Source organism: Haliaeetus leucocephalus, unplaced genomic scaffold, assembly GCF_000737465.1.
Source record: "Haliaeetus leucocephalus isolate CR32 unplaced genomic scaffold, Haliaeetus_leucocephalus-4.0 Scaffold144, whole genome shotgun sequence".
Lineage (NCBI taxonomy): Eukaryota > Metazoa > Chordata > Aves > Accipitriformes > Accipitridae > Haliaeetus > Haliaeetus leucocephalus.
This window is the reverse complement of record NW_010972580.1, coordinates 204,386-216,463: the sequence shown is the minus strand read 5'-3', so window position 1 is coordinate 216,463 and position 12,078 is coordinate 204,386. Positions and strand designations below refer to the sequence as shown.

Here is a 12,078-nt window from a genome sequence, read left to right as displayed (position 1 = left end):
TTTTTTCAATGCTTGAATTTTGGGTGAGTTTGGGGACCATTAGTGTTTTGATATATTTGCTGTTGTGCCAAAATGTCACAGTGGGAGAAGAGAAAACGGTAATGCATAAATGCAAAAGAGCAGTCCCCTCCGTTAGGTTGGTATGTGATTGACATCTTAATAATATATGTATGTATATTCCAAATGCGAAGCAGCCATGCTTTGTTTTTCTTTTCAAACACTTTGACGTAGTATTTTTGGATAATCTTATTGTTTATTCTGAAGATGTCTTCAGCCAAATGATGCACGAAGGTATTTTATTCTCTCCTACAAGTACTGCAAAATTTAAAATATACATCATAGGCCTGACCTAGTTTTCAGAAGCACCTACGAGAAGCAAGAGCACACATTGAAAATCAAGGGGCATTATTATTCTGAATCATTTAAACTCTTCTGATAATCTCTCAAAGTGTGTGTGTGTGTTAAAAATTAAAATGTGTCACTCATTAAAGGCTAGGAAAGAAAGAACTCCCCCTGTTTTTAAGTGTACAAACAACTTCAGGAATATATTAAGTGTTTCAAGTACCTTCACTTCCCTCTGCAAAGTAGAAGAGTGATCAACTCAAAGTACAGACTAAAGATCCACTAGGTTGATACATTTGGCATCCTGTATTTCTGCTTGGTGGGTGTTTTTGTGAGAAGGGACTCTTTCATTTCAGCCATCCTCTGGTTATAGTTATTTGTTTGGCACAATGTTATTGGCCAGTCTGGGTTCCTGAGGTTGCTGTTTAGAGGCTGCATGTGCTACTCTACAAGACAGGCATAATGTGATTATTTTTATTATTATTTTTTCCTTCCCATGCTCAAGTGTACTCCTTGTTCTTGTAGATCATCCTGGTCAGAAGAGGATGTCTCAGACATGTCTTTGAGGGTTAAAGTTATTTGACTCGTCCATCACCTTGGTCTTTAGCAAAGGTGATAGAGGTTGCTATGCCTTCCAAGAAACCCTTTGAAATCCCAAATTTTTACTTCCTGAGCTATCAGATCAGGTAGGGCTACTATACTCTCAGGTAGAAGCAGCTGGTGTAGTAAGACTTGGGTAACTTTCAATGAAAATTATATTTGTTTTGGAATCTAGAGAAATTTGTTATGGTATAATTGGGAAATTCAGAAATTATCAAAAGTCTTTCAAGGCTGCACTTTAGTGGAAAAGAATGAAGATCTTTTGCCTTCTCTCTATGCTACTTACAAAATAGGTTTCTGCCTTACCACTTAACAGTTAGATGAATTGCTTTTCACAGATCAGCTTCTGCCCCCTCTTGTAACTAATCCTTTTTCTGATATATCGAACTCCACTCGGGATCCTCAGCGGACTGTAATCATAGGATTAGTATGCAATAGCCAGGTTTTGTATGCCATTGAGTAGAAAAGGTGAGCATTGGACATTGTCCACCTGGATTTCTCCAATGCTTTTGATGTGTTTTTCCACAACCTCCTCCTAGAGAAACTGATGTGTAATGGTCTAGACAAGTGGTGGGTGGGGAACTGACTGACAGGCTGCACCCAGAGGGTGGTGGTAAATAGCTCCTTTTCAAACTGGCAACCTGTCGCAAGTGGGGTCCCCCAGGGATCGATATTGGGCCCAACGCTGTTTAATTTCTTCATAAGTGATCCAGATGATGGGATCAAGTGTACCCTGATAAGTTTGCTGATGATTCCAAACTGAGTGGGGAAGTGGACACTTTGGAAGGGAGAACCACCCTGAAGGAAGACCTGGATAGGCGGGAAGAGTGGGCTAACAAGACCCTTACGAAGTTCAGCAAGGACAAGTGTAAGGTCTTGCACGTGGGAAAACATAATCCAGGAGTGCAGCACAGGCTGGGATCTACCTGGCTTGGAGCAGCTCTGTGGAAAGGAACCTGGGGGTCCTGGTGCACAACAAGCTCAATATGGGTGAACAGTGCGCTGCTGTGGCAAAAAAAGCCAACAGGATGCTGGATTGCATCAACAAGGGCATCACCAGCAGAGATAAAGAAGTCATTATCCCACTCCACTCAGTGTTTGTCAGGCCACACCTGGAATACTGTGTTCAGTTTTGGTCCCCAGTATGTATAAAAGCTGTGGACAGGCTGGAGAGGGTCCAGAGAAGGGCCACAAAGATGATCAAAGGACTGGGAAGCCTGCCATATGAGGAAAGGCTGAGAGAACTGGGTTTGTTTCAGCCTTGATAAAAGAAGGCTTAGGGAATACCTTAGCACCGTGTTCCGGTATTTAAAGGGTGGCTACAAAGAAGGTGGAGACTCCCTTTTTACAAGGAGTCACATGGAAAAGATGAGGGGTAATTGTTATAAGTTACTCCTGGAGAGATTCCAACTGGGCACAAGGAAGATTTTTCACAATGAGAACAATCAGCCATTGGAATAATCTCTCCAGGGTAGTGGTGGATTCCCCAACATTGGACACTTTTAAGGTTCGGCTGGACAGGGTGCTGGGCCATCTTGTCTAGATGTGGCTTTTGCCAAGAAAGGTTGGACCAGATGATCCTTGAGAGTCCCTTCCAACCTGGTATTCTATGATTCCATGATTAAATCAATTTAATTCGTGGTTGCTGCCCGAGGCAATCAATGTACTAGCAGGTCTACAAATAATCCTAGTAAATGGAGCTGCTCCATATTGTGGAGCTGCAGCTATACTCAGTAATACATCTACAGCTGGCTTTGAAGTCTACAGACATCTGAATAAAGTCTTCAGCTTTGAAGGCTACTCTCAAGTTGTTTTCAAGAATTAAAAACTTCTACTGGCTCCAGAGTGAGCAGCTTTGGGCCACCTCCTAGTGGTATGTCTAGTTGTGATTGAGAAATTCCTTACAAGAGAAGATTGCAGTAGTGCTGTCTCTGCTGTGTGTTTGCTTCCAGTCTTTAGCTTTTAAGTGTTGCTGGATGGTTTGGGAATGGCAGAAGGGAAAAAGGTGATGCTTTTCATATAGAAAGGAGTCCACTATGAGCTGAGCTAACTGCAGGTTATTTATTCCAAGTAATACTGATAGTGCTGCCCTGGGAAGATTCACGGCTTTCATAGAACTGAAGCAAATGAAGACAAAGCAGAAAGAAAACTAGTATTTACCAGTCCCCTTAAAGACTTTCTTGTATGGAGAGGAAAGTGCTTGGTTTGAATAGAAAGCTAAAACCTTCTGAAATAGAGGTGTGTGAATAACTCTTATTTTTGGCTTAGTTGCCAAAGATGATGTGAACTAGATTCAGAGTTGGGTTAAACCAAACTTTAATTTGTCTTTCTGAAAAAAGTCATGCAATGAATGAGGCTTCCCCTTCCCATGCAGCACCCAGAAAGCATAATGAAGATTTTTTTCTACAGCCTCTAAATGGAAAGAGTAGTTCCCTACTCTAAAGGGAACTTACATAACTCCAGTAACTTTTAGAAATTAGGTGAGATTAAGTCCCACACTGGGCACCAGTCTGAGCCTCACTGATATTTGGTTTATGTAGTCAAGGTAGTATAGCAGCAAGGATGGTGCAGATCTTCCATCTTGTTCTTAGCTGGGATGGCTTCTCTGAAATGTGAGGTCATGGCCATACTCTTCACTTCAGCTTTCCACCCAGTGGAGTGGAGCAACTGTTACTTAATGACTTTGTGGGGCTGGCATATGATGTCGTTCTGTGAAGGTGATGATTGCTCCAGTGGTATCCAGCATATGTCCAACAAATGTCCTGTTAAGAAGCATTTTTCTTATTGACACAGACCAGCTACAGGGTTGGATCTGTGGATGGAAGTTGGAAGGGGATGGAAGAGGTTGTATGCGGTGCTGCTGTACTTCAGTGTCTTTTATTGCCTTTATTAGGCCAGCAACAAAGTGGAAGTGGATATGGAGAAGGCAGAGAGCTTGCGTGTGACAAGAGGAGACTTCTTTGCATCATTGGAGAATGATATCAAACCAGTAAGTAGGCATTATGTAACTCCTGTAATAGTCACCCAGTACAGTTAATGACATGAGATAGCAACTTCCTTCTGGGATCAGACATGCAGTGGTGCACCATGGGCTGACATACTGTGTCCTGTGTTGTAGGAATTAAAGTAGGGAGCCTCCTTCTGCCTGCATTGCTAAGGCTCTGTTTTGTACCTTCTGTTGCATGCAAGAATCATAAGAAGGAATAGAACAAATAAAAAGAGCAACTTGGAATTTCTTCTCGTTTGTTGTATGTACACTCTGCATTTTAGGCTACTTCAGTTAATGGATGACAGCTTTAATATGGACTGTAGTAAGAGGTTTAAGCCTTGTTTTTGAGAATCGTCTTTAAATGCTGTGGATTCAGAACCCACTGGCCACTTGCAATGATCAGAATTTGTTTTGAGGGTATATGAAATATGAGGGTACATGTCACCAATGGGTCTTCCAGTACTGACTGTCTCACTTAAGCATTTTCCAGAGTCTTGGTCCTGGTCACTTTGGTGATGTTTAATTGTTTCATGTTTTTCTGATGTAATGCAAAATTTCTCGCTAAAATACATGTTCCCCTCTGTTAATACAGGCGTTTGGAACCAACCAGGAAGACTATGCAAGCTACATCATGAATGGTATTATTAAGTGGGGTGATCCAGTAACAAGGGTATTGGATGATGGGGAGCTGCTTGTTCAACAAACTAAGAACAGCGACCGCACTCCCTTGGTTAGCGTTCTTCTAGAAGGTAAATTTAAGGAAAAAAAAAAACAAAAACCAACCCCAAGTGACTTCTGTAAACTATTCCTATCAGTTACCAAGTGGTCATCTGTTACATCCTGCAACTGTACATAAAAGTAACACATGGGGGGGGAACCAGAATTGCTCTTTCAGTTTACTTGAGTAAAATTGCTTTAGATATTAAAACTGGCTTCTCAACCTGAGAGAAATCCTGTTCTCTGAACAATGGAGAAGTGAATGTACCCAGTTAACCGAAATGTGGATGCTATACAGTGTGAACATCTCTAGCTGAGTTAGTTGTCTAAATTCTCTTTGAAGTCATGGGAGAGCTCATCAGTGTAATTAGCTGAGTTCAGACAACAGTTTGCCTGGCCACATTTAGATGTCTGCTGTTAGAGGTGGATTGCCCTCTGTCCAGACTGTTATTGACTATGAAGAGTCTACGAAGCTAGTTCCAATATCTATGTTACAGATACTGGAGTAGAATTTGTTATATAGTGCTTCCCTCTTTCTTTTCCTGAAGTAAAAAAATCTGGATTACCAGGATTGCTTTTAGCAGGCTGTAGCTTTGAAATTAACCTTGAATAGATTACTTGAATAATTCTGTGTGCTCGTGGCCAACATATCACTTGTATGCAATACCTTCTTGCACTCCAAATTGATTTGTATTGGGTATATAGATTAAGAAGTGTCTTTTGTCTGTTAGAATTATTCTGATGTGAATTCAGGCAAATAACACATTGTCTTTGTCAGTATTTACCTGGCATTCATGCTGTTGACTAATTTGCCACAGTACCTGCAGAAATCATATTTAGAAGGGGCATAAACATAGTTCAAGAAGTTTCTCCAAAATACAAACACATGCTAACTTTGGTACAGTGGCCAGTCCTACAAAATGTGTAACGTCCTCTTTTGTGTTGGTTTCATGGCAAATCAGTCTGCATGTGCTCAAATACTTGCATTAATTTCCTTCATCTGGAGGACTGGATTGCACTAGGAGTTAGTGTGTTGCTTCTGCAAGTAGAAGAAAAGGTCAATTCAAAATGCAGATACCTCTGAATGAGATTATAAGCATGCTTAAAATATCATCTGTGCTGAGCCTTACCAGAGCTGTTTTCTCTGTTTTTTTTCATTATGTTTATCCTTTGTTTCAGGTCCCCCCCACAGTGGGAAGACTGCTTTAGCAGCAAAAATAGCAGAAGAATCCAACTTTCCCTTTATCAAGATCTGTTCTCCTGATAAGATGATCGGATTTTCTGAAACGGCCAAGTGCCAAGCTATGAAGAAGGTACTTATGCATCCTACTCTTTTGCTTGATTACAATTCAATTCTATGTTCTCTAGTGAACGGAAAAGTGAATTACCCTAGTGGCTGTGTTTTCTGCTCTCTGTAGGTCCTAAATTCCTGTGCATATATTTATAAAGTTGAATGAATGTTTTTGTGGCACTGACACAAAGTGACTCAGGGAAAATTTCAAGGCTCTGTCCCAATTGGGCCTGATACGTAACCATGACTAACAGTGGAATGAAACACCTGATCTGTGATGAGCAAGTCTGGAGCTTCGTCTGCAAATGTGAAGGCAGGAGGGGCTTAGGGTTGCACTTGGAAAGAATAGATCCTGCCTGAATGAGACTAGGAACAGTTTTGAGGTGGTAATGTTTAGTTAAACAAGAGTTTTAACAGCTTGGGGAGCAGGGGTAATGCAGACAAGTTGGACATCTTAAATCATTTCAAGTAGCCAGGTTGAAGGAAGGAGATTTCATTTACTGAAGCAAGCCAGCACTTATTCTTCTAGCTGAATGATACTGAATGAACCATGTAAGTGAAATGTTACTCTAAAATCAGTTTGTTGCAGGATTGCATAGTTTCTAAGAGAAGCAATGTATTCATAGCTGGAAGCCCCGTTTGTAATTTAGATTCAAAAAGGAGCTTTTTGGACTTCACTTGAATCAGCATATGCTGGAGATAGGCCTGCAGTACCACTGATGTCCTTAGTGCTACTTATTGTTTAAATCCAAAGCTTTGCAGGACACTGGTTTGCTGCTCTGTAAAGGGTGATGTGGAGGCTCAATCTATACCTGAGTAGGTCTGTTCTCCCTGCAGTATGCTGTTGTGAAAAGCAGCCAATATCCAGCCTGGGTAGAAAAGCTTCATAATTGCCTTACAATTGTGGGGGATTTGTGTGTGTGTTGTTATCTTATCAGTATTGCCCCAGCTCCAAAAAACAGAGGAGTGGTGCTCTATTTTAATCCATTGTTTACAATTAAATGCAGGGCAGCTGCCTTTTTTACAAAGTGTATGGGGTAAATGAAGAAAACTGAGCTCTGAATTTGTTGAGATGGTAATGTTTTATTAAGTGCAGGTAGAGTCTAGTCTCTTGGTACTTATCTTCTTCATTCTCTGTTTATTCCTCTAAATACTGCTGTGTTTAGCTAAAAACACGTCAACAGGTCCTATCATGACTATTGTAGTTTTGCTGCTGAGATTTAACAATGAGTCATTTTGCTGTTTTTTAGATCTTTGATGATGCATACAAGTCCCAACTCAGCTGTGTTGTCGTGGACGACATTGAGAGACTTCTAGGTGAGTTAGGATGCTGAGAGAGAGCTATGTTGTCTGCTGTGCAGAAATATTGAAGTATTTGCGGTATTGAAATACTGCAAACTGGAAATGATCTGGAACCATTTACTTCAGGAACCTTGAACTTTTTTTTATACAGTGAAGTGGCTTAAATGTGTATCTGCTTAGTGGGCATTAAAATGCATTTTTCATTTCAGATTATGTCCCAATCGGACCACGGTTCTCTAATCTGGTCTTGCAAGCCCTTCTTGTACTGCTAAAGAAGGCCCCCCCTCAGGTAAGAAAGTAATCGAAGGATGGGATGCCCTATTCCTATAAATTTTGACAGTGGAGAGCTTTGTGTCTTGCTGATAGCTGCTGTGCTGCCAGTGGTATTAGTGCTATTGTCTCCGATTCAGTCAAGTTAATCCTAGCCTGCTGCTGTTCATTCAGTTAGACATTTCTAGGATAACCACAAAGGATTCAGCTTTAATTATCTAATTACTTAAGGCTGAATCTTCTGCAGTTAGCCATAAAAATACTGCTAAGGAAACAAGTTTAACCTTCCTCATGTAAAACGTAAACGTGCAAGCTGTCTACTTTCTGATTAACTAAGGAACTGTTTAGTCCAAATCAATCCCTGGCTCAACCATGTGCTCCCTCCTTATTTAGAAATCAATTTCTAAGTAATGTATGATTGTGGATGTCAGGGTTTTAATTTGTTCTTAAATTGAAATTATCAGGTGTTAATTATGATGGGTGAGGAAAGCTTAAGATCTTACATCTTGTGCTGATCCTGTGTATTTGCACTTTCTGACTTGATGAGATTTAAGAACATCACAAGTGATAACATTTCTGAAGCTTGTGCTGAATGAGACAAGCAGGCAGGGACTCTTCTTTTTTGTTTGCCATTTCTCCTGTTGTTCACTGGAATTCTGCTCTGTGTGTGTGACAGTATCTGCACGAATAAATAACATACAGGAAAACCTTGAAAGTTAGTGTCAGGAAAAAGCAGAGAAGCACAGCCTGGATGAAGTAGGTTTTTTTGTAATTTTTAATATCCTGGAAACAGTAACGTATGTGTAAGCATTGTTTTCATTAGAGAGTTTGGTAAAAAGACCTTTCAAATATAGAACTTTGAACTAAATTGTGATGCCACAGGCCCTGAAGTTCCCTTTGTGACTGTCAACCTGGGAGAAAAAAGATTTTTCCCACTGAGCTTTCTATGCCATGTGAAGTCTCTAATATAAAACTTGGATTCCGTTATCACATACGTTGGAACGGGAAGGTTGCCTGTACGCAACAGCATAACCATTTTTGATTGTCATAATCTCATGTAATCATTGACCCATTGCTAGTTTTTCCCACAGTACCAGGAAATGATTGTTCCCATAAATCAATAGGAGAAAACAGAACTTGATTTGGTTCAGTTGTCAAAGGAACTTAAAATATTAAATTGTCCATTTTATCATTGCATCCTCTGAATGTGTTTTGCTGCTTAGATGCACTTTTGTCGGCACTTGAGTCTCCCTGAAAGCAGGATGCAGGGCTTGAAGCTCTCAGATATTTGCCAAGTTTATGCATGTTGCTAGAGATTTGTACTTTGCAATGTTTGAAATGCCCTTGAGGCTGGAAGACTTGGGGTTGACAGCCAATATTACGGTGACTTAAGCCATAAATTGTTGGAGGGTAGAGACAGAGTTTTCTGAGGAAATGTCACTGTTTGATTGATGATGTGGGTTTTTTTTCTTTTTTTTTAAGTGTCCACTGTTGGCTACTGTGGAAGTTAGGACATTGGATTAGACGGACCCTTTGGGCTGACCTAGTTTGGCAGTTCTGATGATAGGGTTTTTCCTAGCATGTTCATTGTGAGTTCCCTGTGATAGTCATGGCACATGGGGATTTTTTTTTCATTAAAAAAAACAAACCCAGCAGTGTATAAGAGGTAGAGTTATGCAGGAAAAGGCCTTTTCTGCTGTGAATGTTTACCATGAAAAAGATTGAATTTGGGCATAGAGACTCGGGGTTGTAAGGTCAAGTGGGGAAACCCACAAGGGAGATAATACTGCTGGTTAATCAATGCCTTTCCAAGTCCCCACTGAGATGACTATTTCCTTTGGGGAGCAATTTAATTGGAAGTAATGGCTGTTTTTTGGGGTGGGGGTTGTTGTAATTTGAGGTTCAGATACATGCTTTAAATGTGCATGAATAGCATCAGTGGTACTAACCTGCTCCATGAGGTCGAACCAACATGAATTTCTGTGGGATTGGGATCATGGTTTAGGTTCATTCCTTGTAAAAATGGAGCGTCCTGGGACGTGCCAGGCACGTCCCTGTGCTGAGAGAAATCGTTGGCAAGATGCTGGGGAGACAATACCCTGTTCTCCATTGCTATCAGATAGGCTTTTTACCGTTTCACTAGTCAGAGGAGCCTGAAATATAGAGTTGAATTTGAAGAGCTTAGAAACCGGAACGATGAAGCAGTTGAAACCACAAGCAATGAGTGAGTGGGAAGCGGAGGGTGCGTTTCAGCAGTGCAGCTCTGCTGCTCCCATCTTTGTGGCCCAGATTATGTATTCACACGGTGTTGTCACATCACTTGCAGAGAGTATACTTAATGTGCAAGCAGTTTCCTACAATTACTGTAGGCTACATGTGTAAGAGGAGCATTTCTGGGATGAAATCTTATTAATTATGCATTGAGGTATATGTCTCTGTTGAATTGGTGTATGAAAGCTGCCTCCCAGGCTCCCCTCTTCCTATTGAGGCTATATGACTTTAACGTGGTGTGGGAAGGGCAGATTCTTGAAGCTTCTGGTTTTCTGGGCTTTCTGCCTTGTTTGTACTTTGCAGAAGTTTTGAGAGTAAACATGTTCGACTTTAAAGAAACTAGAAACATCTCTGAGTTTGCTTTAAATTCCTGGTCAGAGCTCATTCTTGCTAGTTCCACTCAGCAATGCTTAAATAGTGGTATCTATTACTACTAGTTCAGGAAGACTGAAAAACATTGCATTTTGTATAGCATCTTTTTTAAAACCAATTAAAAATCTTTTCTAAAATGGATTGAAGAGAAGAAAATAAACCATGTTCTCTTAGGTCTTTATTTCAATCAAGTTTCCCTGTGTTGTGCAGGAGAAGAGACTGGGGAGGGATAGAAAGACTGAAAAGGACTGTCGCAGCAGGGAGCCAAGCGGGAGAAAAGGACTTCTCTGAGAACTAAGCAGCAGCAGCTCCGAAAGCCGAAGCTGCTTCATCTACATGCAGAGTCACACAAGGCATGGAGACACTCACCAGCCCCACAGAGGTTTCACATGTGCTTCCCTGCTGGTTCCTGTGAAAAGCTAACAATTGGCTCAAAGGGTGAAAGACCATTTGCAGCATCTCCGCGCTAAGCTGGACGTACAATTTGTGCACTGTTATGAAATGTCTGGCTTAGCGAGATGCTCTCAACCACTCTTGTAGATGCCCTTCCACTGCTCCCAGAGGCCCCCAGCCCCTTTCCTCTCCGGGACACTGGAGGCTTTTGCCGATTTATGAAAGTTGACGGGGGAAAGGGGGAAATAATCTTCTTTGATATAATCCCAGATGCATTCCTGATTCCACATCACTTGGTGTGAATTGGAAGAAACTCCAATCAACAGCAGTGTTACCTTTATACATGTAAACTGCGGAATTGTGTTTTCTCCCATTACATGTGAAGAATTGTTGATACCCCAAAACACATGCATAAAAATGTACAAGAGTCCAAATTTGAGTGAACAGCTAGTGGGTGACTGACAGACGCACTTTGGTATCTGCCAATACTTGGTTATAGCATAGTTCAAGTTCCCCTCAACTCCCCTTGCCTAGGACTGGCTAGATTTGCTGAAATTCTGTAATTGAGACTCCACTGACGTGTCGAGACTCCATTTGCTTGTAGCAGAGTTTATGTAATTATGTTCTAGTTTGTCTTTGGTAGTCAATGCAGTAATATGGTGCTCATTAGGAAGTGAATACTGTGTTAGAAGAATCAATGTCATAATGCTTGAAAATGTAGTTGTTTAAAACTATTTCCTCTTTTGATCTTTGAGTCCCATAGTTCTCTGCATGACTATATCCTTTATTCAGATATAATTCCTGTAGTAGAGAGGTAAAATCTGGTGTTATCCCACTTCTACAAGGCAGGGGGGCAAGACATGCACCTCTCTACTCGGTATCCCCCCATCAGTGTAGAGGGATCTTGGGCTCCGAACTGGGGCACTTCCATTGCCTAAAACTGGGCAGGATGAATCCAAACTTAAGTGATGTGCCTGTATCTAATCTCTGTTGATGGAAGAACTAGGCCTCGAACTTCCCTGATAATGAGTCTGACACCAAATGATCTTAAGCTGTTGAAAAGCCAAGTTCCTCCTTACTTGGTAGGTTCCTCTTGTTAGGCCTGATTTTTGGAAGTTCAGATTGAATCCTGATCTTCTATAGGCTGAACACATGGCCCATTGCCTTTGCAATGGCTGCTGTAGAAATTAAGGCTCAAAAATGTGAATATTTCTGAAAATGGGGGCACTTCAGCAGTACATCTCACAATAGCAAGAATAAATCCAGTGATATCCTGTGGTGTGTTGTCACTGCAGAGTAGTTGGATGAGGGCAGCTTTTTCAGTTTGGCTTGATGGGTTTTCATGCTTTTGTGGTAATGCCTGGGGCAAAACATTTCTGACTTGTAAGTTTTCCACTTGTTTGCTGAGCAAGTTGCCTGAGACTTTGAAAAGTACAAGGGACTCCTGACACTTCATTTTCTTTTAGTAATTGATACAGCAGAGATTATGCTTGTTTTATGGTAACTGGTTTTCCAGTGGGTCAAGTTTAAA

At 41.0% G+C, this 12,078-nt stretch overlaps 1 protein-coding gene across 6 annotated transcripts in view; it reads left to right on the top strand.

Moving 5' to 3' along the window:
• The window catches only part of NSF (N-ethylmaleimide-sensitive factor), an 83,816-nt gene that overhangs the window by 56,288 nt on the left and 15,450 nt on the right, over positions 1–12,078 (top strand). For all 6 annotated transcript variants that reach the window (XM_010561310.1, XM_010561311.1, XM_010561313.1 and 3 more), the window contains 5 exons: positions 3,836–3,931; positions 4,524–4,680; positions 5,828–5,961; positions 7,190–7,256; positions 7,451–7,530. In XM_010561310.1, the coding sequence (XP_010559612.1) occupies positions 3,836–3,931; positions 4,524–4,680; positions 5,828–5,961; positions 7,190–7,256; positions 7,451–7,530 (534 nt within the window). The remainder of the gene's footprint in view (positions 1–3,835; positions 3,932–4,523; positions 4,681–5,827; positions 5,962–7,189; positions 7,257–7,450; positions 7,531–12,078) is intronic.